Genomic DNA, 26,274 nt, shown 5'->3' with positions numbered 1-26,274 from the left:
CCCAGCCTGGGTGACTTGTCCCAGAAAGCCTTCAAACAACCCTGTTTCCAGGGACTGGTTAGACGTGCTCCATCTTAAGCTGGTGGAACCTGGCCTCCTACATCCAGGGGAAGGCCCACCTTTGGGCATTTGGCAGAGACTGGTCTGGGTAGCAGGGGTACTAGTTGTCTTCCCTTAGATTTGGTGATCTCCTTTTTTTTTTTTTAAAGATTTAATTATTTATTTGAGAGAGAGAGAATGAGAGAGAGCACATGAGAGGGGGGAGGGTCAGAGGGAGAAGCAGACTCCCCAGCGAGCAGGGAGCCCGATGCGGGACTCGATCCAGGGACTCCAGGATCATGACCCGAGCCGAAGGCAGTCGCTTAACCAACTGAGCCACCCAGGCGCCCTGGTGATCTCCTTTTAAGGTCCCCCAAGACTCTTAGAATGTGGCTCACTAGGCCAGAGTTTTCTGACGGGTAATTACACACCTACACATATGCACAGATAGAGATAATTAGGTAACAATTCTCTAGATACCCATTACTTAGCTTTGTCTGGGAGCAAGAATGTCCTGTCCCCATCAAGCTCAAATTGACATGAGACTGATTAACAGGAGAAAATAAAATTTAATTTTGTATGTATGGGGAATCCAAATAGATATGGAAATTCCAAAGATAGGCAAAATAGTATATATGTCATTCTGAACTAAGGAGAGGGGCGGGGGTTTGGGACTTCAAAGGGAAGGAGTGAAATTCACAGGAAGGTGAAAAATAGTAAATGTTTAGTAAACAAATGTTTGCTGCCACTCAGGAACAGTGGGACGCAGAGGGGACTTGGATCAAACAGGCCTTGCTAGATTTCTCCCTGTCTACCTTACCTAGTTCATAGTATGATGCAGTTATCTATGGTGATAGCTCTTTTTGGAGAAGCTCCTCTAAATTCTTTTTAGGCAGTTGAAGGGGAGGGATGTAAAGAGCTTTTCCTGGATTTGCTGGGTTTTGATGACTTTTTAACTCAAAATAATCTTTATGCCAAAGTGGCCCATTTTGGGGCAGCCTGCCGTTGGCCCCTGCAGTTGCAATAGTTATGACATTTTGACAGTCTTGCTTTGCCTATCTGCACTCCTCCCAGTCTTTTTTTCTTTTTCCTGGTGTATTTAAAAGCAAATTCTAGAAGTCATGAAATCATGCCATTTTACATGCCTGCTGATCTCAGGTCCATACTCAGCCTAAAAAGTGCCTTCTATAGTTGGTTGATTTGAACCAAAGTTAAAGTGTCACACTGTTAAATGTCTCTCAAATCCCTTATTCTTAGAGCTGCCTACCTTTTCTGTGTCATTGGTTTGTTGGAGAAATTTGGTTATTTGTCCTGTAAGCTCCCACATTCTGGATTTCACTAGTTGCCTCCTTTTGTATTGTTTAACTTGTTCCTTTCTCTCATATTTCCAGTAAAGAGATTGACAGGGTGATTAGATTTAGGTACAACTTTTTTTAGGTAGGAAAACTGAAGAGGTGTGATCTGATGGATTTTAATGTAATATCCACGGGAGACCTGAATTTTAAAACATTCTCTTTCCATTTTATATACATTTCATTTCAGAACTTTTATTTCTTTGTCAAGAAGATGTGAAAAGAGGGGCGCCTGGGTGGCTTAGTCGGTTAAGTGTCTGCCTTCGGCTCAGGTCTGATCCCGGGGTCCTGGGATTGAGTCCCACATTGGGCTCCCTGCTCAGCAGGAAGCCTGCTTCTCCCTCTGCCTGCCGCTTCCCCTGCTTGTGCTCGCTCTCTCTGTCAAATAAATAAAATCTTTAAAAAAAAGAAAAAAGATGTGAAAAGAAACTTTGACCTTGGGAAGGGGAGTGACTATCCTTAGTTCATTAAACCCTGGGGATGTCTGTCCTGATGGCAGTTTTCTTTCTTCAGATTTTGGTTTAGTTCTCTGACGAGATAGATTGATTCTTAGTGTGTGATGTCTGCTTAGATGTTAAAACATTTTTTTTTCATTCTACCTCCATTTCCTTACAGGGTTTCCTCCAGTAGCTGTTGGAAAATGGGAGAATTGCTTCTGTTTGGCTTATTACCCTACAGACAAGTGTATTAAACTGAACAGAAAATGTTTAAAGAAAACAAAAACAAAATCTAGCAGTACAGAGTGGTAGCACGTGGGACACATTTTGGGGTAAATGTCACATATACCTTTCCTGGAGACAGGTTTCATACATAGACTATAGTCTTGTTTATCATAGACCTTAGGGTATTTTATCTTACTCTCTTTAACTCTTGTATAGTCAAAATAAATAATGAAATAATTACTTCCAAATAGATCAGAGATTACAGTGTAAAAAATTAAACTATATGAGTACTAAAAGAAAACAAGGATGAATTTCTTTATAACTTAGGACTGGGGAAAACTTTTTTAACTATGACTCAGAACCTAGAAACAGTAAAAGAAGACTGATAAAATTGATTATATTAACAACAGAAAACTGCATTGCAAGAATCACCGTAAGCAATGTCAAAAGACAAATGACAATAGAAAAATATGTTGAATTTCAGTCATAGCAAAGAGCTTTTATCTCTAATAGTTGAAAGAACTCTACACCTGAAACTATCACACATGTGTTAACTAACTGGAATTTAAATAAAAACCTAAAAAAGAATTCATAGAGGGGCGCCTGGCTGGCTCAGCCAGAGGAGTGTGCTACTCTTGATCTCAGGGTTGTGAGTTTGAGCCCCATGTTGGGTGTAGCAATTACTACTACTACTACTAAAGGAACTCATAGAAATGGAGAAGAAAAAGAAAATAACCTGATAGGGAAAAATGGGGAAAAGATGGGAATAGATTATGGAAAATAAATAAAAATGGACCTTATGTAATGGAATAGTTGCTTACCACTCTTTGTAATAAAAATACTAATCAAAGCTGTACAGAGATACCACTTCTCACCATGTTGGTAGAGTGGCCAGCGGTCTTGGTTTGCCCAGGACTTCCCTGGTTTTGGCACTGAAAGTCCTTGGTTTTGTGAAATCTCTCAGTCCTTAGCAGACTGGGACAGTTGGTCACCCTACATATTGGCAGAAATCCAAAATTTTAACTCTCTGTTCTTTTGACAAAGCTGTGTTGAAACTGTCCTCTTGCCAGTAGAAATGCAAAATGGTACAATGCCTCTGGAGGAGGATTTGTATCTTGCAGATTTATATGTGCATTTGTCCTTTGACCCAGCAACCCCACATCTAGGAATCTGTCTTAAAGCTATGTTGGCAAAAATATGAAATGACTTTGCAAAAGACTGTTCATTGCGGGATTATTTGTAATAGCAAAACACTGGAAACAACATGTGTCCATCACTAGGGGTAAGTCAACATAAAGGAGTACTGTATAGTTATCACAAGGAGTATGAATCTTTGGTGATACGATTCAGATCAGGACTGTGGTTGGCACCTTTGGGGACATGAGGGGATACTTCTAGGTACTGGTAATCCAGTTTCTTGAACTGGATGGTATGGCTGCATGGATTTTTTTTTTTTTTTTTTTTTAAGATTTTATTTATTTGAGAGAGAGAGAGAGATCACAAGCAGGGGGGAAGGGTAAAGGGAGAAGCAGACTCCCTGCTGAGCAGGGAACCCGATGTGGGACTCAGTCCCAGGACCCTGGGATCATGACCTGAGCCGAAGGCAGACACTTAACTGACTGACCCACCCAGGCCCCCGAATGGGTTTATTTTGTGAAAATTCAGTGAGCTGTTCACTTATGATTTGTGTGCTTTCTTTTATACTATATTTAAAATCAGTAAAAATGTTTACTTAAGAAAGGAAGGAGTAAGGTGGGGCACCTGGTTGGTTCAGTCAGTTGAGCATCCAGCTCTTGATTTCGGCTTAGATCATGACCTCAGGGTCATGGGATTGAGCCCTGCATCGGGCTCGGGGCTCAGCATGGAGTCTGCTTGAGAGTCTCTCTCCCTCTGCCCCCCTGCCACTCTCTCTCAAATATATAAATAAAATCTTAAAAAAAGAAAAAAAGGAGTAAGGAAGAGGCTTTTTTTTTTTTTTTTTTAAGATTTATTTCTTGGGGGGGTATCGTGAGCAAAGGGCAAAGAGAGAGGGAGAGAGAATCTCAAGCAAAGTCCCTCCTGAGGGCAGATCCCAACATGGGGCTTGATCCCAGACCCTGAGGTCATGGCCTGAGCTGAAATCAAGAGTCTGCTGAACCACCCAGGTGCCCCAGGAAGTATTTTGTGGAAACGAAACAAAACAAAACAACAAAAAACAAAAAAACCAAGATACAGAATAGTAGTTTTGTACGAGAAGTGTTGGAAAGAATATGAAAAAAGTATATATTTGCAGCGAAGCAATAAATCAGAAAAATAATAAAAATAGGTATATTGAGAGGAGGGGAGCAGGATGAAGGGACAGGGTTGGGGTGAGACTTTTGTAAGGTATTTTCTTTTGGGATTCTTTTACAAAATTTGGAAAAATTTTGGTTGTAGTTTCTTCATGTACTTTTAGGCTCTATTCTCTCATATTCCTTTGGGATTTCAGTTACAGGTATGGGAGACCACTTCCAGTTACAAGGGTAGTCCCACAGGTCACTGATGCTCTGTTCTTTTTCCTTCCTTCCTTCCTTTCTTTTTGCTCTGTTAATTTTTTTTTTTTTTAATGGAGAGAACAAGCATGAGTGGGGGAGGGGAGGGGCAGAGAGAATCCGAAGCAGACTCCCCGCTGAGTCTCACAACTTGAGATTGTGACCTGAGTAGAATCAAGAGTCAAAATGCTTAATCAACTGAGCCACCCAGGGGCCACCGGCTCTGTTCATTTTTAAAAAACCTTTTTTTGGGGCGCCTGGGTGGCTCAGTTGGTTAAGCGACTGCCTTCGGCCCAGGTCATGATTCTGGAGTCCCGGGATCGAGTCCCCACATCGGGCTCCCTGCTCAGCAGGGAGTCTGCTTCTCCCTCTGACCCTTCCCCTCTCATGCTCTCTGTCTCCCATTCTCTCTCTCAGATAAATAAATAAAATCTTAAAAAAAATAAAATAAAAAAAAACCAAACCTTTTTTTGGGGTGCAGAGCCTGCTTAAGATTCTCCTCCTCTCTGCCTGTCTGTCTGTCTCTCTTTCCATCTCTCCTCCCCCCTCTAAAAAACCAAAACAAAGCAAACTTTTTTCTCCCTCTTCAGATTGGATAGTTTATGTCTTAGGTTCACAGACACTTTCTTTATAGTCTCCCAATTTTTTTATTAAGTCTCTCCAGAGTATATTTTTGTTTCAGATATTTCACTCTCCATTCTAGACTAGTCATTTGTTTTTCTGTGTAGTGTGCATTTCTTTCCATCTCTGAGATTCTGTTTTTTCACTCATTATCACTATTTTTTCCTATAAGTCTTTGAACATATTTATTATAGCTTCTTAAGGTCTATTTCTGCTAATTCTACCATCTGAGACATCCTGTAGTCTGTTTCTAATAGCTGCTTTAAAAAAAAATTTTGTAAGGATTTTATTTTTTAAAGATTTTATTTACTTATTTGAGAGAGAGAGATTGAGAGAGAGGGAGAACGAGAGAGGATCTGGAGCAGACCGTGCAATGAGCACAGAGCCCGGCATAGGACTCGATCTCACCACCGTGAGATCATGACCTTAGCCAAAACCATAAGTCAGCCGCTTAACTGACTGAGCCACCCAGGAGCCCCTAAGATTTTTTTTGTAAGTAATCTCTACACCCAACGTGGGGCTCAAACTCACAACCCTGAGATCAAGAGTAGCACGCTCCACCGACTGAGCCAGCCAGGCACCCCCCTGCTTTTTTTTTTTTTTTTTAAGAGAGAGAGAGGGAGAGCCCAAGCGGGGGGAGGGGCAGAGAGCGAGAGAGGGACTCTCTACTGAGCATGCAGCCCAGTGCAGGGCTCAATCCCATGAAATGGAGATCACAACCTGAGCCAAGATCAAGAGTTAGATGCTCAACCATACAGGTGCCCCCTCCCCACCCAGCTGCCTTTTTTTTTTTTTTTTTTTAAGATTTTATTTATTTATTTGACAGAGAGAGTGAGCACTAGCACAAGCAGGGGGAGCAGCAGGTAGAGAGAGAGGCAGAAGCAGACTCCCCGCTGAGCAAGGAGCCCAACGCGGGGCTCCTGGGATCATGACCTGAGCTTAAGGCAGATGCTTAACCAACTGAGCCGCCCAGCTGCTATTTATTTATTTATTTATTTATTTATTTATTTATTTAAGATGTTATGTATTTATCTGACAGCGAGAGAAGGAACACAAGCAGGGGGAGTGGGAGAGGGAGAAGCAGGCCTCCCGCTGAGCAGGGAGCCTGATGCGGGGCTCGGTCCCAGGACCCTGGGATCATGACCTGGGCCGAAGGCAGACGCTTAATGACTGAGCCCCAGGCGCCCCCCCCCCAGCTGCTTTTCAATTTAAAAAAATTATAGTTACATTTTCTGCTGCTTTGTATGTATCATAACTTTTTTTTTATATGTTGGTATCTGGCTTATATCTTGAGTTTTGTTCTGGCAGACAGATTATTGGAAGATCATTTTGGTCCTGTCAGGCTTGGTTTTATTCTTTGAGTAGACCTGTTTTGGTTTTGCACTTAGTGTTTGCGTGTGGCCTTTGCTCGGGTTGTAATTTTTACCCTGCAGCCAGGGCCTTATTCAGGTCTTTGCTGTGTGCCTCGAGCTCGGTGAGGCTCTTCATTCCGCCAGGTTGGACTCCTAACACCTCCCAGCCAGCAGGACCTGTAGGGTCTTTGTTCAGCTTTCAGCCCCACTACTCTCCACTGAGTGGGTCTGTTGGTCTGGGGCACCTCTGAAGTACTTCTGACTTTGGAACCATATAAGTATTTTACGTAAGTAAAAAACAAAATTAAATAAACAGTAGCAAATTAGCAATCCCTTTTCCCCCAGTTGAACATAAATACAAACAAATGAACATTAGTTCAGAGTCAGAATAAGCAGGCCTAAAGTCAACCTTATAGAAATACTTCATTGTTTTGAAAACTGTGTATGAAGTGTTGAAAAGCCAGTGTTGAATTATTCAACTTAATAATTTTAATTATGAAGTGTTAGATGTAAAAAGAATTATCTAGGGCGCCTGGGTGGCTCAGTTGTTAAGCGTCTGCCTTCGGCTCAGGTCATGATCCAGGGTCCTGGGATCAGGCCCCGCATCAGGCTCCCTGCTCCGCGGGAAGCCTGCTTCTCCGTCTCCCACTCCCCCTGCTTGTGTTCCTGCTCTCGCTATCTCTCTCTCTGTCAAATAAATAAATAAAATCTTTAAAAAAAAAAAAAAAGAATTATCTATTTTAGAAGATGGCAACACTGACTTATTTCTGGCTCACTAGCATAACTTTGTCTTTTTTGGTTTGGTTTTTATATGAAATTTAAAAATATATAAAAAGATATATAAATATACAGAAAACATTACAGTGAACACTTATACTCACCACCCAGCTTCAACAGTGATCAGTACTTTGCCATTTTTTCCCCATCTGTCCCTTGCTCTCTTACACTTTTAAAATTTGTTTGGTTCTTTTTTTTTGGTGGAGTATTTTAGAAGTGAATCCCAGAAATAATGTTATTTTACCAGGAATACTCACTTTTTCTCTGTAATAGATAAAAACGGTTTTTATTTTTTTAAAAACATAGCCACCATATCATATTACAACTAAGAATTCATAGTAATTCCTAATATCATCTAATAGCAGTCCCTATTCAGATTGCCCAGTAGCTTCAAATATAACTTACATTTGATTTGTCCTTTTTTTTTTTTTTTAATTCCCCCAAGGGAGGTGCACTGTTCTTGGTAGTACTGCAATTCCAGGTTGTTGCATAGGATGGATGGAGCAAGCTCATACTCCATCTTCTAGTTCCAAAAATCCATTTAACATGTTGTCCTCAGACAGAGGACTCATATCAGATATTAAACTGATAGAACAGGGGCGCCTGGGTGGCTCAGTTGGTTAAGCGACTGCCTTCGGCTCAGGTCATGATCCTGGAGTCCCTGGATCGAGTCCCACATCGGGCTCCCTGCTCGGCAGGGAGTCTGCTTCTCCCTCTGACCCTCCCCCCTCTCATGTGCTCTCTCATTCTCTGTCTTAAATAAATAAATGAATAATCTTAAAAAAAAAAATTGTTGAACTGATAAGAACAGAAGATACACTTGATGAGAAGTGATTACATTTGATTTGTTCTGATTGGACTCAAGATCTAAATGTTTCATTTGGTGATTATGTCTCTTAAGTCTCTTATATTCTAGAGCAATCCCCTGTCTCTGTTGCTAAAGTATAATTTTCAAAAGGTAAAATCATGGCTTTCATGCACATATAAAATGAAAAGTCCCAAGTTCTACGCTTTTCTAGAAGTTACAATGGATTATCAGTGAGCTCTCCAGTCATCTTGTGCCGGGGGATGTGCATATCCTCGTGGTGATGGTGTGTAGTTACAAAACTGGACAACTTCATGGAGATCCTTCTCATGTGAATTCTTTGGAGTGACATTCCAAACATTGAGCTAGTTACCCAGATAGAGCAAGGATGTATATCATCAATACCATTGTCTCTAGCATGAGCAAAGGCAAGGGAATGTTTAGTTCCTTAATCATAAAATGTTCTGATAATTTAAATACTAAGTTAAGATACTGATTTTTGTTTTCCTTTTCTCTACTGTTCTGGTAAGTTCACTTTACAAAGGCAGAACTTAAATTTTTTTCTTCTTTTTCAGGTGAAGAGAGTATAAATCTACTGAGTGAAAAAATCTTTCTTAAAGTTACATATAGTCCAAGAAAAAAACCCCAAATGTTTTTATATTTTGTTTGAGTATAAAATTAAGCAAGAAGTTTCCATAAAAGGTAAGATAATTTTTTTAATTCTTCTTTATTGTAATTTATGCAAATATACTGTAGAAGTGGAAGTTCAGAGACGGATGACAGCAAAATGCTTCATTTGGAAGGTGTGTGTATGGTTTATTGTCTTTTGGTTGTTTTTTGATCCTTCTGTATCTGGTTGTAAGATACTCTGTTGTAGAAAAGTTACTTGGTCTCCCTAATCCAGAGATACGGGGCCGGTCATGGGTATGTCTCACCTGTGGAGAGCACGTGCGTCGGGGCATGGACACCGTCAGCCGCGGTCACCATCTAGAGCATACATTCCCCATACAAGACGAACAGCCAGGGAAGGACTTGGCTTCCTCCAGTATTAGATGCTCTCAGAAGGCTCACCCATTGCAATCCAGTTACATGCTGCATAAATGACAATAAGTGTAATTTCTCAGGAGCATTTCAGTGCATTAAGAACTAAGATAACTCGGGGCACCTGGGTGGCTCAGTCGGGCTTTTTTTTTTTTTTTTTTTTAAGATTTTATTATTTGAGAGTGAGAGAGCAGGAGCGGAGGGGGTGGGACAGAGGGAGAGGGAGAAGCAGGCTTCCCACAGAGCAGGGAGCCCGATGCGGGGCTCGATCCCCGGACCCTGGGATCATGACCTGAGCGGAAGGCAGATGCTTAACGACTGAGCCACCCAGGCGCCCCGGTAAATGTTTTTGATAAACGTTGAACTAGGTTATTTGGACTGTCTTCTAACCTCCCACCCCCTACCTTCTGGAAAACAACTGAAAGTGTTAGATTCAAAAACAAAAAAAAAAAACAAAGAACTGACAATATAACAAGGAAGTTCTAGACTGAAACCAGGAAGTAAGAGCTCAGGTGAGTAAGCACCACAGAATCTGCCTTTGCCCTGAGGGCATTTGCTGATCGGGACAAAGTGGGACTTTGATTTTAGAGGTCTTGTAGGGTCAGAAGAATGGTAGTTAATTCCACAGTCCTCTGAAGGTGCAGAGGCCAAGGGAGACTCTCCCCGTGTGAAAGGGGCCTCTGAAGGCTCCATCCTCAGGGTAAGAGTGAACGAGCAGCACATCTGCCTCACTCTTTCCCTGCCCGCCCCGTTTGTCTTTTTACTGTTAAATATTGCAGGAAAGAAGGTGGGGCAGTACCTGCGGCTATGGGTTAGCCTTCGCGAGGATTTATTTATGTATTTGACAGAGAGAGACACAGCGAGCAAGGGAACACGAGCAGGGGGAGTGGGAGAGGGAGAAGCAGGCTTCCCGCGGAGCAGGGAGCCCGACGTGGGACTCGATCCCAGGACCCCGGGATCCTGACCTGAGCCGAAGGCAGACGCCCAACGACTGAGCCACCCAGGCGCCCCTTCGCGAGGATTTCTTTTTTTTTTTTTTTTTAAAGATTTTATTTATTTATTTGAGAGAGAGAATGAGATAGAGCATGAGAGGGAGGAGGGTCAGAGGGAGAAGCAGACTCCCCGCTGAGCAGGGAGCCCGATGCGGGACTCGATCCCGAGACTCCAGGATCATGACCTGAGCCGAAGGCAGTCGCTTAACCAACTGAGCCACCCAGGTGCCCTAACCTCGGTTCACATTGCCTGGTACTGCAGGGAAATCAAGCACAAATTTAGTTTAAGATTTTCTGGTTCGGTGAATGCCTTCAGGCATCCTACAGGGGCAAACTTAAAACCTCTCTGGAGGAAGTTACCTTTATCCTAAGATGCCAAAAAAAAATCCCTGCAGATATTTATATGAACATTGATTTGTACACAGACAAAACTGACCAAGCACACAAGGAAACAAGACACCAGCAGTGAAACCCAGTAGAAACAGACCCTCCAAGACTTCACATTTTGGAATTATCGGAAATATAACACAAGCATGCTGTTTATTTTTATTTTTTTATTTTTAAAGATTTATTTATTTATTTATTTGACAGAGAGAGACACAGCGAGAGAGGGAACACAAGCAGGGGGAGTGGGGGAGGGAGAAGCAGGGTCCCCGCTGAGCAGGGAGCCCGATACGGGGCTCGATCCCAGGACCCTGAGATCATGACCTGAGCTGAAGGCACTAACCGACTGAGCCACCCAGGCGCCCCTTTTACATTTATTTTAATTTACCTTTGTGGTTATTTCTTCTCTTCACTTCTGATTTTCAGTTTTTATCTTTTCATCCCACTGCAGCCCTTTTTTACAGTTACACCCCTCTTTTTTGGATCTTTCCTCTAGTGCGGTTTGCCTATAATAGACATGGTCTCAGTTGTTGATTGATTGTGCAAAAATTCATTGCCCTCCGTGGACTCCCATTGCCATTTTTTCAGGTGGTACATTGGTAAATGTTTGATAATTGGCTCTCTGGAAGCACGAAAAACCTGGTGGTTGGAAGCATTTGTTGATCTCCATAGGGCAGATACTGCCATCACTTCCAGTTTAAGTGGCCAGTGAGACGCCACTGAAGGTGGGCTTGGGAGAGGTGTGCCACTCTGAGCCCATGCTCTGTGGCAAGATGACCCCATCTGTTTCCTTCTCCTCTTTGCAGTCAGGATCCATGAGGACAAAATGCGCCAGCCCCGGTTCTGGGGTTAACTGTCACAGCAGCTCTGTGGGATGCTCATTGTCCCTGGTTTACAGGGGTGGAAACCAAGGCACAAGAGGTCTTGTAACTGGCCCCGGTCACAGAGCAAAGCCAGGGCTTTGATCATAAATTAACAACAAAACCCCAACCGATTTGTAGCCAGACAGGTACTAGGGTGCATTCCAGATTCTAGTCTTCTCTTAGCAACGGTCTCTACCACAGAATGTTCTTTTTTGAAAGGCTCCATTCATGGAGCTACATGCTCTTATGGGCAACATTTCTCTTTAGAATCTACCTTCCGTGTGATAGTCATGCTGAGTAAAAGTAAATAAAGAAGAACTTGAGGTTCCTTTCATCTGACGGTTGGATAAACGTCTAGATGATGTTGGTAATAGTTTGCTTGGTGTTGCAGATGGACTGTGTGGGGACCCCTCGTGCTGTGTTGATGCTCTGTTATACAAGAGGCATCTCAAGCCAGTTCATGAGCCCCTTACTTGTCTAAGGATGCTGTCAGTGGTGGGCCTTTGGGTCCAGTTATAGCCTTCTCTGTAGGTAAGGGCCAGCTGACGAGATACTGGCATCTCTGTGTGGGGTAGTGCACAATTGCTGGGATACGAGAGACGTTTGGAAGCCAAATAACGTACTGTTATCCGAATAAGAGTTTCAGAATCAGCTTACGCCAGGTCATTCGACAGTGAAATGAGCTGCAGCAAGCACTGATGCTGTCATTTAAATATTTCTTAAAACTGTGTGGATGGTGGCAGAGGCATATAAATATTGTTGCAGAGGTTTTTTTATTCTTTTTTTTTTTTTAAAGATTTTATTTATTTATTTGAGAGAGAGAGAATGAGAGAGAGAGAGAGAGAGAACACATGAGAGGGGGGAGGGTCAGGGGGAGAAGCAGACTCCCTGCCGAGCAGGGAGCCCGATGCGGGACTCGATCCCGGGACTCCAGGATCACGACCTGAGCTGAAGGCAGTCGCCCAACCGACTGAGCCACCCAGGCGCCCCGAGATTTTTTTATTCTTAAGGTCATAGCAGAATGTACTGATACGAGCTAATGAGGCATATAGTCTAGATTAGTGGTCTTATTTCTAGTATTAGTGGTAATGTAAATAGATGTTCTCAAGCACTGGTCTGTAATATTGGTGACATGAGCAAAGTAAGTGGTGAGGTGAGTTTTTCTTAAAACTATTATTTTTTCAAAGTGAAATGTTATCCTTAATCCAGAGATTATGACTTTCCTTTCTTTGATATTTAAAAAGTCACTGTTTCCTGAAATTAAGGTAATTATGGATGGTATAGTTCATCCTTTCCTCCTTTGTATCTTCTCTCTCTCTTCCCTCCCTGCTCCTTGTTTCGCCAAGTTGAAAAGTTGTCAATCCTCTGTTGGTTTTCTGTATTAAAAGAAAAAAATGTACTGGTCTGAAAAATCCCAGTGTCTTGTAACTGTTGAACTGGGCCGGCTTTTCTAGACATTGTTTAGTGAGTAGATGGTACACTTGATTCTGTAAATGGGCTGGGTTCTCAGAAGCCCTTGAATGTCTTACTCTTCTTGACAGGGTAGATATCCTTACTAAACTTTCTGTTTTATAATTTAGGGGTAAATAAGTGGGCATTAAATTAGTTTATTGTTTCAAATTATGAATTATGAGTAAGTGGGTAATATGATTTGGGTTTAGTTTTGGTTCTGTTTGTTGTCCAAGATTTGTTCTATGTTTAGTCTGTGGTGGAATACCTAGAACGTGGGAGCTTCGTGGGCTGGCACGTGCAGACCCAGGCCTGTGTTTGCTGTGCTGGCATCACCAGGGCGGGCGGCAGCAACGGCCCCTTTGCTCAGTGCTTGAGAGCGCAGTGGGCACCTCAGTGCATCTGTGACTGGTCCCACCGGCAAGACACTGTGCCACTTGTATGGAAAAAAAAACCCAGCTGCTCCATGGAGGTCCGTGGAGGGACCTCCTAGACACCTGGACAAACTTAATGGCAAAGTTAACAATACTTCACTAGCCTGGGCAGTGAAATGGGTGATGTCTGGGGTACTTGCAAGTGGTCTGGGTAGGAGACAGTCCGGGGAACAGAATGGCCTGAGTTGAGGCTGAGGGAAGGGTGTACTGTTCTTGCTACAGTTAGGCATGTGTGAGATTTCCCAAAATAAGTTAAAAAGACAAGAAAACATAAAAAGCAAAAACAAGCATAAGCTCCAGCCACCTAGGAACAGTGACGACATAGAAATTTGACCTGGGACCTCTGTGGCTGCTGGTTGCTGGGGACCATTCCTGCCTGCCTCTCGACCTCGTGAGAGAAAGCCCTGCAGCAGCTCCATAGCTGCTCTGGTGGGCTCACAGAAGCAGTGTCCTCGTTCCCTCTCCCCATCTCTGGGAGTATGCTCCCGGGTTCACACGGCCCCACTTCCCCGGCTGGCGTTTTACTTCCTCGACGCTCCCACCCTCCCTGTTGGCAGTTGTTGCGATGTGTTCAGTGTATCTACTCTGTTCTGTGTCTGTGTTCCTATGAGTGCATGTTGTTGTGCACGGATTTGAAATTAAGTGGGTGGATTGTATTATGACCCTGATCTGTTTCTTAGGGTTTTTCATTTCGCCCATCCTTTTAGGATTCATTCGCATTACCATGTGTCCCTCTAGTTTGCACTCTGTGTGATTCCCTGTGTTTGCTTCCTGCTCTTCCACCTCCTCGTTGTGTGGGGTCCTGGCATTTTTTCGGGATATGTAGGCGCGAGTGGGGTTGCTGGGCTAGTGGGGCTGTAGGTGGTCTCATGGAGTGCTGTCACGGGTGCTCCGGAGCCGCCGCCTGTCTTCTCTCCTGCCCCTGTGTCACCAGCTCTCCTGATGACCTGGCCAGGCCTGCGGGTGTGGAGTGAGAGTACTTACACCATCATTTTTTCGAAGAATCCGGTTTTAGTTAATCTCATTTTTAAAATGTCCTATTTCATTGATTATACTTATCCTTTCTTTTTCCTTTTCCAGTGTCCTTATCTAACTTCTTAATTACCTAGTTTATTTAGTCTTAACAATTCTTTTTTTTTTTTTTTAAAGATTTTATTTATTTATTTGACAGAGAGACACAGCGAGAGAGGGAACACAAGCAGGGGGAGTGGGAGAGGGAGAAGCAGGCTTCCCGCCGAGCAGGGAGCCCGACGCGGGGCTCGATCCCAGGACCCCGGGATCATGACTTGAGCCGAAGGCAGACGCTTAACGACTGAGCCACCCAGGCGCCCCTAGTCTTAACAATTCTTATTCCTGGCAGGTGTTTTTAAAACTGTACGTTCTTCCCTAGAGTACTGCTTACAGCTTTGTCTTACGAATCTGGAGGTGTAGTGTTTTCGTTGCTATTCCATTGTACAGGTTTCTTAGTCACTTTTTTAACTTAAGGATTTTATTAGGGATATGCTATTTAGTTTCAGACACATAGGATTTCTTTCTTTCTTTTTTTTTTTTTAAGATTTATTTATTTATTTTAGAGGACCCTGAGATCTCATGACCCGAGCTGAAACCAAGAGTCGGACATTCAACCCGCTGAGCCACCCAGGCAACCCCCCTAGGATTTCTTTTAATAACTTTATGTTGAGATAAAATTCACCCACTTAAAGTGTGCAACTAAGTGCGTTTTAGTGTATAGTTGTGCAGTCATCAGCACGCAATTTCAGAACATCTTCATCACCCTTTGTCCCTTACTTCCCTTCCCCCTGCCTTCCCAGTCCCCCTGCCCAGGCAACCACAGATCTGCGTTTTGTCTCTATAGATTTGCCTACTCTTTTTTTTTTTTTTTAATTTTATTCATGAGAGACCGAGAGAGAGAGAGAGAGAGGCAGAGGGAGAAGCAGGCTCCCAAGGAGCAGGGAGCCCGATGTGGGACTCGATCCCAGGACCCTGGGATCGTGACCTGAGCCGAAGGCAGACGCTTAACCATCTGAGCCACCCAGGTGCCCAGATTTGCCTATTCTTGACCTTTAGTAGAAATGGCCTTATACTCTATGTGGTCTACTGTGACTGACTTCACCTAGCATATTTTCCAGATTCATCCATCTTTCAGTACTTAATTCCTTTTTGGTACTGAATAATATTCCATTACGTGGACATACCACGTTTTTAAAAATCCATTCTTCCCTTGATTAGACATTTGGGTTGTTTCTACTTTTTGGTTGTCATGAATAATGCTGTGGTGAACTTTGGTATACAGGTTTCTGCGTGGATGCATGTTTTCATTTCTCTTGGGTATATGCCTAGGAGTGGAATTGCTGAGCCATGTGGTAACTCTATGCTTAAGCATTTGAGGAATTACAAACTATTTTTCAAAGCAGCTGCACCATTTTGCATTCACACCAACAATGTATGAGGGCTCCCAATTTCTTCACACCCTCACCAACACTTGTTATAATCAGTCTTTTTGATTTTAGCCATCCTAGTGGGTGAGAAGTTGTATCTCATTGTAGTTTTGACTTGTATTTCCCTGATGGCTAATGATGCTGTGCCTTTTCTTTTTTTTTTTAAGTTTATTTATTTGAGAGAGAGAGACAGAGATAGCGAGAGAGAGCACAAGCAGGGGCGAGAGGGAGAAGCAGGCTTCCCGCTGAGCAGGGAACCCGAAGTGGGGCTCGATCCCAGGACCCTGGGATCATGACCTGAGCCGAAGACAGACGCTTAACCCACTATGTCACAGAAGCGTCCCTAAAAGTTTTTTTGTATGTTTTGGATATGAATGTTCTGTCAGATATAGATAGCAAATATTTTCTCCCACTTTGACTTACCAGTTTATTTTCTTAATGGTATCATTCAAAGAGCAGAAGTTTTTAATTTTGATGAAGTCTTGCTTATCAGGGTTTTTTTCTTTTAATAATTTTTTTTTTTTTTTTAAGTAGGCTCCACACCCTGTGAGGAGCCCAATGCAGGGCTTGAACTCACGACTCTGACTGAGATCAAGACCTGAGCTGAGATCAAGAGTCAAATGCTTAACCGACTGAGCCATCCAGGCGTTCCCAATTTTTGTTTTCTCATGTCTTCTCTGTTCCAAGTCTACAGAGATTTTTTCCCTCAGGTTTTCATCCAGAAATTTTAGTTTTAGCATTTATGGCTAAGCCTGTGATCTGTATATGGTGTGAGGTAAGGTTTGAGTTTCATTTTATTTATAGATGTCCAGTTTCTAGTACCATTTGTTGAAAAGGATTATACTTTCCCCATTGAATTGCTTTGGCACGTTTATTGAAAGTCAGTTGACCATACATGTGTTAGTCTATTTCTGGACTTTCTATTTTGTTCTGTTGAGACACCTGAGCCATGCTATCTTGATTAATGTCACTTTATAGTAAGTCTTGACATCAGGTGGTATTAGTACTCCCAACTTTGTTCTTCCTTTTTTATTTTTATTTTTTATTTTTTATTTTTTATTTTTTTTTAAGGTTTTATTTATTTATTTGAGAGAGAGAGAGCACATGAGAGGGGGGAGGGTCAGAGGACGAAGCAGACTCCCTGCCAAGCAGGGAGCCCGATGTGGGACTCGATCCCGGGACTCCAGGACCATGACCTGAGCTGAAGGCAGTCGCTCAACCAAATGAGCCACCCAGGCGCCCTGTTCTTCCTTTTTTAAAATTGCTTTGGTTATTCTTGGTTTTATTTATTTTTATTATTTTTTTAAATTTCCATATACATTTTAGTATTAACATATCAATTCCTGTTTTAAAAATCTGCTAGGGGGCGCCTGGGTGGCTCAGTCGGCTAAGCGACTGCCTTCGGCTCAGGTCATGATCCTGGAGTCCCGGGATCGAGTCCTGCATCGGGCTCCCTGCTCGGCGGGGAGCCTGCTTCTCCCTCTGACCCTCCCCTGTCTCATGCTCTCCCTCTCTAGCTCATTCTCTCTCTCAAATAAATAAATAAAATCTTAAAAAAAATAAAATAAAAATCTGCCAGGATTTGGAGCACCTGGATGGCTCAGTTGGTTGGGCTCCATGCTGGTTGTGGAGCCTGTTTAAGATTCTTTCTCTCCCTCACCTCTGCCCTTCCCCTTGCTCACACGTGCACACATGCACTCTCTCTCTCTCAAATAAATAAATAATAAATAAAATCTTTTTAAAAAGTGTGTTCTATTTTTAAAAAATTACTCAGACCCAACCATATTAATAATTACATTATGTGTAAATGGTCTTAAAAACTTCAGTTAAAAGAGAATAACAGGAACCTGGGATTGATCCCCACATTGGGGGGAGTCTGCTTGAGGAATCTCTCTTTCTCCTTCTGCCCATCCTCTCCCCTCGCACGCTCTTTCTCTTTCTCTAGAATAAATAAATAAATCTTAAAAAAAGCAGAGAATAATAGACTTAATAACAAAGCAAGACCAAATCAATCATATGCTGTTTACGTGTTTATATTAAAGAAACAGTTTAAAGATACATATAGGGCTCTCTCTCATTCTCTCTCTCAAATAAATAAATAAAATCTTAAAAAAAAAAAAAAAAGGTGCCTGGGTGGCTCAGTTGGTTAAGTGTCTGCCTTTGGCTCGGGTCATGATCCTGGAGTCCTGGGATCAAGTCCCGCATTGGGCTCCTCACTCAGCGGGGAGCCTGCTTCTACCTCTGCCTGCTCTGCCTGCAGCTCCCCCTTCTTGTGCTCTCTCTCTCTCTGACAAATAAAATCTTCAAAAAAAAAAAAAAGACACAAATAGGTTGATAGTAAAAGGATGTTAAGGGATATACCAAACATGAACCACAAGAAGAGTGTGCTGTATTAATGTCAAAGTAGACTTAAGACATGGTATATTGCCAGAAATAATGAGGGACATTTCAAAATGATCAAAGAGGCAGTTCATCAAGAAGACATAACAATCCTAAATATACATCCACATAATAAAGGAAATTCAAAATACATGAAGCAAAAACTTAGAGAATCAAAAGGAGAAAAAAATAAATCAACAGTTAAGAGTTGAAGATTACAAACCTCCTCTCATATTGTCAAAACAAGTAGACACAAAATCGGGGAGGATATAGGAGACTTGAATCACATTATCAATCAACTTGACCTAACTGACCCACCCAACAGCAACAGAAGAAAAACTTGTCTGGTGCACATTTACCAAGATGTACCTTGTCACACGCAGGGTCATTGGTCAGCAGACTTAAGCCTGTGGGGAAATCTAGCTCCCTGCTTATTGCTGTACAGCTTGCAGAAGAAGGGTTTTTATGTTTTTAAAGGGTTGTTAAGAAAAAGAAAAAGAACGTGCAATAGAGACCCTATGTGGCCTACAAAGCTGAAAATAATTAGGATCCTGCTAAAAAATCTGGTCTATTTCTGTCTTTGTAGCTTTTTACAGAAAAAGTTTGTTGACCCCTATGCTAGGCCATAAAACAAATATCAATAAATTTAAAAGGAATGAAATCATACAAGCCTGCTCTCTGACCACAACAGAAGTTATATATAAATACCAAAGAGATGGGAGTGCACCTCTGTCTGATAGATGGGATGTTGCCTGATTCATGAATCACTTAATAAAGCCAATTGGATCTTTAAAAAAAAAAAAAGATATTTAGAAAATCCCAATATAGGGGCGCCTGGCTGGCTCAGTCAAGTATCTGCCTTCGGCTCAGGTCGTGGTCTCCAGGTCCTGGGATTGAGCCCTGCGTCGGGCTTTCTGCTTACTGGGGAGTCTGCTTCTCTCTCCCTCTCTCTCTGCCCCTCCCCACTGCTCGTTCTCTCCCCCACATAAATAAAATCTTTAAAAAAAAAAAATCTCAAAATAATTGGAAAATTAAGCATTATACTTGAATTCAGTGAAAATGGAAACATGAGAAGCTGTGGGGTGCAGCTAGAGCAGTGCTTGAAGGCAAATTCATAGCTTTGATGCTCATACTAGAAAAGGGGAATGGTGTGAAAACCAATGATCTAATAACTTAAGCTAGAAAAAGAAGAACGAATTAAACCCAAAGTGTGCAGTAGGAAGGAAATTACAAGACAAAAGAGGAAATCAGTGAAATAGAATATGCACAAATAATAGAGAAAAAAATAAAGCCAAAATTTGGCTCCTCAAAAACATCAGTAAAATTGATAAACCTTTAGTTGCACTGATGAAGAAAAAAAATAGGACAAGCAGGTGCCTGGGTGGCTCAGTTGGTTAAGCGACTGCCTTCGGCTCAGGTCATGATCCTGGAGTCCCTGGATCGAGTCCCGCATCGGGCTCCCTGCTCGGCAGGGAGTCTGCTTTGCCCTCTGACCCTATCCCCTCTCATGTGTTCTCTCACATTCTCATTCTCTCTCAAAATAAATAAATAAAATCTTTAAAAAAAAAAAATAGGACAAGCATTACTAATATCTAAGAATAAAAGAGTGGTGTTACTTCAGGTCCTACTTGACATTAAAAGAATAACACAGTGATGTTATGAATAACTTCATGCCGATAATTTAGTCAGTTTTGGTAAAGTGGTCAGTTTCCTTCAGCAATGCAAATTGTCAGTATGAAAACAAGTAGAGGGCACCTGGGTGGCTCAGATGGTTGAGCGTCTGCCTTCGTTCGGCTCAGGTCATGATCTCAGGGTCCTGGGATCGAGTCCCGCATCGGGCTCCCTGCTCCTTGGGAGCCTGCTTCTCCCTCTGCCCCTCTCTCTCTCTGTCTCTCATGAATGAATAAATAAAATCTTAAAAAAAAAAAAAGAAAACCAAGTAGAAATAGAAAATACCTATTTAAGGAAATGGAGTTCATAATTTGAAATGTCACCAAAGAAAATTTTAGATCCTTGGCTTCCCTTGTGAACCCTGTTGAATGTTTTAGGAAGAAGCAATACCAGTTTTATGTAAACCCTGTAAGTGGAGGAAAAGAGAGTATTCCCTAGCATATTTCATGAATGCAGAATTAAACCTGATACCCAAAGCAGACAAAAGGCATTGCAAAACCGTAGGCTGGTATTACTGCAGCCTCTCCAGCTGTCTAATGATTAGTGTTTGGATGGGGCATGCTGTTCCATTTGTGTAACCTTTTTAAAAAATGTTTTAACCTGAATCTTTATATTTATTATTTTTTTAAACATTTATTTGAGAGGGAGAGAAAGGAAGGAGGGGAGGGGCAGAGGGAGAGAGAGAATCTTCTTTTTTTTTAAGTTTTCATTTGGGGGGGCAGCACACTAGCGGGGGGAGGGGCAAGGGAGAGAGAGAAGCAGATCTCCGCGGAGCAGGGAGCCCGATGTGGGACTCGATCCCTGCACCCTGAGATCATGACCTGAGCCAAAATCAAGAGTCAGATGTTTGACTGAGCCACCCAGGCGCCCCTGTGTCTTTTTTAAATTAATTAACTAATTAATTAATTTAAAGATTTTATTTATTTGACACAGAGAGAGCACAATGAGGGGGAGCAGGAGAGGGAGATGCAGGCTCCCCGCTGAGCAGGGAGCCTGATGTAGGGCTCGATCCCAGAATCCTGGGATCACTACCCCAGTCAAAGGCAGACACTTAACTGACTGAGCCACCCAGGCACCCCAATGTATTTTTATATTTAATGTAAGCTTTTAATACCCAGTGTGTAGTTAGTTCTTGCTTTTTTTTTTTTTTTTTAATATTTTATTTATTTATTTGACAGAGACACAGCGAGAGAGGGAACACAAGCAGGGGGAGTGGGAGAGGGAGAAGCAGGCTTCCTGCAGAGCAGGGAGCCTGATGCGGGTTGGATCCCAGGAGCCTGGGATCATGGCCTGAGCCGAAGGTAGACGCTTGACAACTGAGCCACCCAGGCGCCCCTAGTTCTTGCTTTTTAAAATCTGGGCCATTTCTGTCTTTAATTGAAATTATTCATTTGCATTTAATAAGCACTTATTGACATGGTTGAGTTTGTCTGCTATCTTGGACATTTTCTCCATTTGTTGCTTATTTCTCTCCTCCTCCTCCCTCTTTTTCTTCTTTTTGGTCTTTGTTTGGATTAATCCAGTCCTTTTTTAGGATCCTGCTAGAAAAACTTGTCCCATTTGGTTGATGGGATCTTGTGGTCCACCCAGCCACTCACCCACTCTATGGCTGAGAGCAGGACACACAGAAGGTACCTCTAGTTGCCCTTGTCTTGCACATTCTTGTTTGGAAGAAAGCCTTGGCAAGGTGGGAGTCTCCCTCTAGTTCTTGTTTGCCTGGATTGTATGAGTTGTTCTGCAGGGCATTTAGGAGAGACAGCCATCTTATACTGAAATTACTTCTGCTAATGATTTCTGCTCTCCCAAAGTATGTTGCTACCACCCACAGATACCCATCCACACTCCTCACAGGAGAAATGGGAAGATCTCAGGACCCCGAAGAAAACTGAGTGGAGGGTTCGACTGTGGGGTCACTTGCACTGCCAGTCAAAGGCCCCTCTGACAGTGTGTGCGGATCCTGGCCCTAGGGAAGCCCAGGCTGGGCCGTTGGTTAGCTCGGTCTGGCAAGGTGAGGGGGTTTCGTAACAGGCGGGACTGTCTGAGCACAAGACCTGTGCAGAAGGATAAAGGCAGGGAAGTGCACTTTGTGTTGGAAGAGAGACAGTGTCCTTGTGGCAAGAGTAGGACTGGGGAGACAGCAGCAAGTGCCAGAGGGCCTGGAGGAACGTGTGCAGAGCAGCCTGGTGGGTGCCAGGAGAGCACTCACCGGCAGAGGTTTTGGAGCTGGGATGGGAGGAACTTGAAGATGTTTATGTTTTGAAAAAAGGAGTTTAATGCAGCAAAGCCAAGAGGCTGTGAAGGGGGCGGGGGCCCCCTGGCAGCCGGGCTTCACACATGGCTTCACACATAGACAGATCGGGGCTTCTGCATTGTGTGGGGTCTTTTACTCTTGTAAGTAAGAACACTAGAGAAGATAAATCCCATCTCCCATTCATAATCTCAAAGTACAGGTTTCACTTTGCTAAGGGTACAGGTTTTATATTCTTCATTGCAACAAAAGAGTGAAAACTTTGTTGCAAACAGCCTAGGCCCTGGGAGCCTGCCCTGTGAGACTCTCTGAGCAGGACAGACTGTGTGTAGTCCAGGCAAAGACAGCAAGAGCCTGGAGCCGGGGGGTGTGAGACGCAGGGGGGGGCTGGGCCAGTAGCAGTTTGCAGGGGTGTGCGTGTGAGGGAGGTCGTGCTTCAAGGATAAGCCTGGGTGGTTCGGCACGGTGGGGACGGTGAAAGGGGGGCCCGGCAGAGTTGCTGAGGGCCAAGCAAAGTGAGCCACCAGGAGTTTGACTTGCTAAGGTTGTAGTCTGTGAGAGGTTTTGTGTTCTTTTATGAGACGGTTGGTCAGGTGTGGGCAGGAGAGTGGACACAGGGGACGCTCAAGAAAACAAAGTTTGTTATACATATGGTCCTAGAGACAGGGGGTGTGGGCCTCAGGCAGGGCCACATGGGGAAGTCCCAGGGGTGTTATGAGGCAGAAGACAGGGGTGGGGGAGCACTCGAGCCATGACCTTTATTGGGGTTTCCATGGGAAAGACAAGGCAGGGCGGGATGGACAGCTTAGGGCCACCTAGTTTGAATAATTTTAGTGGACTCTAAGCTACGTGGGTGGTCCCTAGTTGCCTGGCCTCTGGCCCTGGGATGATGAAGGCTGAGGAAGATCGTTTCCTGGGATGTGTGGGCCCAGAGAGGAGTGGTTGCTCTGGATAGATTAGTTTGCAGATCACAGTAATGCTCTGGCTCAGCCCTTGGCTATCTTTAAGGATTGGCTAGTTCTGGGAGGGACAGTCTGTCCCTAGCCAGAGGGGTTTCTTAAGATGTCAAAGATGATCTACAGAAAATGTATGCAATGCAGGTACATCTGGGGAGAGATGCCTAGTGTTCGCTCAGGTGGGGGTTGGACCCTGAGAGGGAGGGTGGGTTGTAGAGCTGTTAAATTTCTTGGGGTGGAGATGCATCCCCAGTGCTGACACATGGGAGACTTGGGGTGTGTTGCCTCAGGGAGCCAAGGAGCAAGTGAGAGCACTGAAGGTGGGTCAGCCAGAGGGAACCAAGAGAAGGCACAGGTCCTGCACTGTGGAGGATCTGGGAAGTCCCTGCGAGCTTTGGAGCCAGACCCGGAGAGATCTGTTGAGGCATTTCCTGGGGAGAACACCCTCCAGCGCAGGCTCGTGTTGGGGATGGACTGTTTGGACTTTGGTGTAGACTTGCTGAAGGTGAACTCACACCACGTGGGAGAAGTGACCCCTTATATCTTTGCTTGCAGCTTCGTGGCCGTCACCATGTTCTGGAAGTTTGACTTGAACACCACGTCCCACGTCGACAAACTGTTGGATAGGGAGGATGTGACATTGCGAGAGTTAATGGATGAAGATGATATCCTGCAGGAGTGCAAGGCTCAGAACCAGAAGCTGCTGGGCTTCCTCTGCAGGCAGCGGTGTATGGAGGAGCTAGTGAGCCTCATTACACAGGACCCGCCCCTGGACATGGAGGAGAAGGTCCGCTTCAAGTATGTACTGAGGCTGTGACGGGGCCTGGAGCCGGGCAGGGCTGCGGGGAGGCGGTGGGTGGCGTTGGAGGGTGTCCAGAGCCAGGGCTCCAGACAGAAAAGCCCACTTTAAACATTCACCCCATCTGAGAAGTAAGGAGGTCACTCCCCGTGGGGTTGGTTTTTGTGAGGGTTAAGATTTTAGAATCTCTGTGTATGTGATTTCTCATTCCAAGTTGTAGTGAGTTACTCTGTGTGTCGGAGTGTTTTGAGTGAAAATGTGCTGAGAGAAGACTGACCCCATGACTGAGGTGGATAGACTGCAGCAAATGGGCTGCACCCCAGCGGGAAGCGGGTCCCAGCCTGCTGAAATGGCCTATCAGGATGGACGGGCAGCATCTGACCTCTTGACCATGGGAACTGCCCCACTGTGGGGTCTTGGGGTCAGAGGAAAGAGGCCATGTCGTCAGTGGTACTGACCATTCTCAAAGTTTTTCCTGAAATGTTCCAATCAGCAGTTGGCTAGGATGTTAGGACATGACAGAAGGGAAGTGGTGGTGTGGCTAGGACTTGGGATGAGGACAGAGGAGTGTGAACAAGGGGGACAGGGCGGAGTGGCACCTCCTGGGGCTGGTGACCCAGGAATGGGGGCAGACAGGGCCGCCCTCAGGTGCTCCTGGGTCCATGGAGCGTCAGACAGTGTGCGGTGGTGAAGTCTTAGAACAGGGTTGGCCACCTGTGGCCCACAGGTCAAATCCTGTCTTTGTGTGGCCTGCAAGCTAAGAATAGTTTTACATTTTTAAATGTTGAAGAAAATCAAAGGAGTAACACTTTGTTACACATGAAATTGATATCAAGTCCACATTTCAGTTGTCCATGAAGACAGTCTCGTTGGTACGCAGCCACACTCAGCCTTTGGTGATTACAAGGACAGAGTTGACTAGTTACAAGAGACTATCTAAGATATTTACTGTCCGGACCTTTACAAAAGTTTTTTGTTTTTTTTTTAAAGATTTTATTTATTTATTTGACAGAGAGATAGAGAGACAGCACAAGTAGGCAGAGTGGCAGGCAGGGGGAGAGGGAGAAGCAGACTCCCCGCTGAGCGGGGAGCCCGATGCAGGGCTCGATCCCAGGATCCTGGGACCATGACCTGAGCCGAAGGCAGCCGCTTAGCCGACTGAGCCACCCAGGCGCCCCTTTACAGAAGTTTTTGTTGACCTTTGTCTTGGAAAAGAAAGCTGGAGAGGCGACGAGAAGTGCCTGTGGCAGGGGACAGTTGATTTAGGGACCCATTTAGGGCAGTCATTCCCAGCCTCTGACAGGGCAGCCGTGTAGAGGAGAGCTCTAGATGGAGCTAGGAGCCTGTTGGTTTAGGGCCATGGCGGCCATCTGCGAAAAGTTGGGTGGAAGCCGTAATACACGGCACATGCCTGGTCAGTGCCCCTTGTCTTAGCATCACTGTGGATGGCCTCATCCCTTTTGCCCTCTCACCCCAAATGTGTTCTGTGTGGTGGTAAGTTATGTGGTCTCCCTGCATGCATAGAGGGCGTTGGTTAGCAGGACGGGGAGCTGGGGTTTGGGCAGTGTGTTCTGGATCAGGGCAGAGGGAGCCCAGAGTGGCATCAGTGAGCCGGGAGAGGTTCATGTTCATCATCAGGGAGTTTGGGAGAAATTAGTAGTGGATGAGTATGAAGCCAAGCGAACAAGGCAGTGAGAGAACTTTAACTCTGGGGGGACTTACATAAGTAAGCAGATGTAAGTAGAGTGAACATATCAGCTCAGCTGTGAACGGTGTCTACATGTTCATACAAGGTAAGCATAGGCCCTTGGTTTAACTAAGAATTGTGCTGTGATTTTTTTTTTTTTTTTTTTTTAAGATTTTATTTATTTATTCATGAGAGACAGAGAGAGAGAGGCAGAGGGAGAAGCAGTCTCCCAAGGAGCAGAGAGCCCGATGCGGGACTCGATCCCAGGACCCTGGGATCATGACCTGAGCCGAAGGCAGACGCTTAACCATCTGAGCCACCCAGGCGCCCTGTGCTGTGATTTTATAGAGCGAGGGTGAGGGGCAGGTGACAGGAGAGTTCTGTCTTCATCTTCCATTGTACGGGGTTGGTTTGTAACATCGGAAAGTGACAAATGAAGTACATCTGTGTTTTATTTAGAAACATGGAGGTTGACCACAGAGCTGACAGACGTGGGTGAGCAAGGACACAGGAGGCAGGAGGCCACTCCTCCTCACCAGCCCCGTCGAACAGAGTTTGAAAGCATGTGTACATATCATAAATCAAATTTAAAAAATTAAATCAAAGATTCCTTTTTTTTTTTAAAGATTTTATTTATTTATTTGACAGAGAGAGAGAGATCACAAGTAGGCAGACAGGCAAGCAGAGGGAGAGGGAGAAGCAGGCTCCCTGCTGAGCACAGAGCCCGATGTGGGGCTCGATCCCAGGACCCTGGGATCATGACCTGAACTGAAGGCAGATGCTTAACAACTGATCCACCCAGGCACCTTAAGATT

General features: G+C 44.2%; 1 protein-coding gene and 1 non-coding gene across 13 annotated transcripts in view; one reads left to right on the top strand and one right to left on the bottom strand.

Annotated features, from left to right (window-relative positions):
- Window positions 1-7,757: 7,757 nt before the first annotated feature.
- LOC117997760 lies at window positions 7,758-7,942 on the bottom strand. Its single transcript, XR_004675880.1, has one exon. It is a non-coding gene; the product is annotated as a U2 spliceosomal RNA (small nuclear RNA).
- Window positions 7,943-8,693: 751 nt separating this feature from the next.
- Window positions 8,694-26,274, top strand: part of PPP6R2 (protein phosphatase 6 regulatory subunit 2) — a 53,148-nt gene continuing 35,567 nt past the window's right edge. For 10 of the 12 annotated variants that reach the window (XM_034985997.1, XM_034985996.1, XM_034985993.1 and 7 more), the window contains exons 1-2: window positions 8,694-8,820; window positions 23,529-23,771. In XM_034985997.1, the coding sequence (XP_034841888.1) occupies window positions 23,545-23,771 (227 nt within the window). In that variant the 5' untranslated portion in view covers window positions 8,694-8,820; window positions 23,529-23,544. Of the gene's footprint in view, window positions 8,821-21,597; window positions 21,778-23,528; window positions 23,772-26,274 lie in introns of those variants that run through there. The other 2 variants (XM_034985991.1, XM_034986003.1) reach the window with 2 other exon arrangements.

The sequence above is a fragment of the Mirounga leonina genome, unplaced genomic scaffold (genome assembly GCF_011800145.1).
Source record: "Mirounga leonina isolate KUSES-001 unplaced genomic scaffold, KU_Mleo_1.0 Mir_375, whole genome shotgun sequence".
Classification (NCBI taxonomy): Eukaryota; Metazoa; Chordata; class Mammalia; order Carnivora; family Phocidae; genus Mirounga; species Mirounga leonina.
This window is presented reverse-complemented; position numbering and strand designations above follow the sequence as displayed.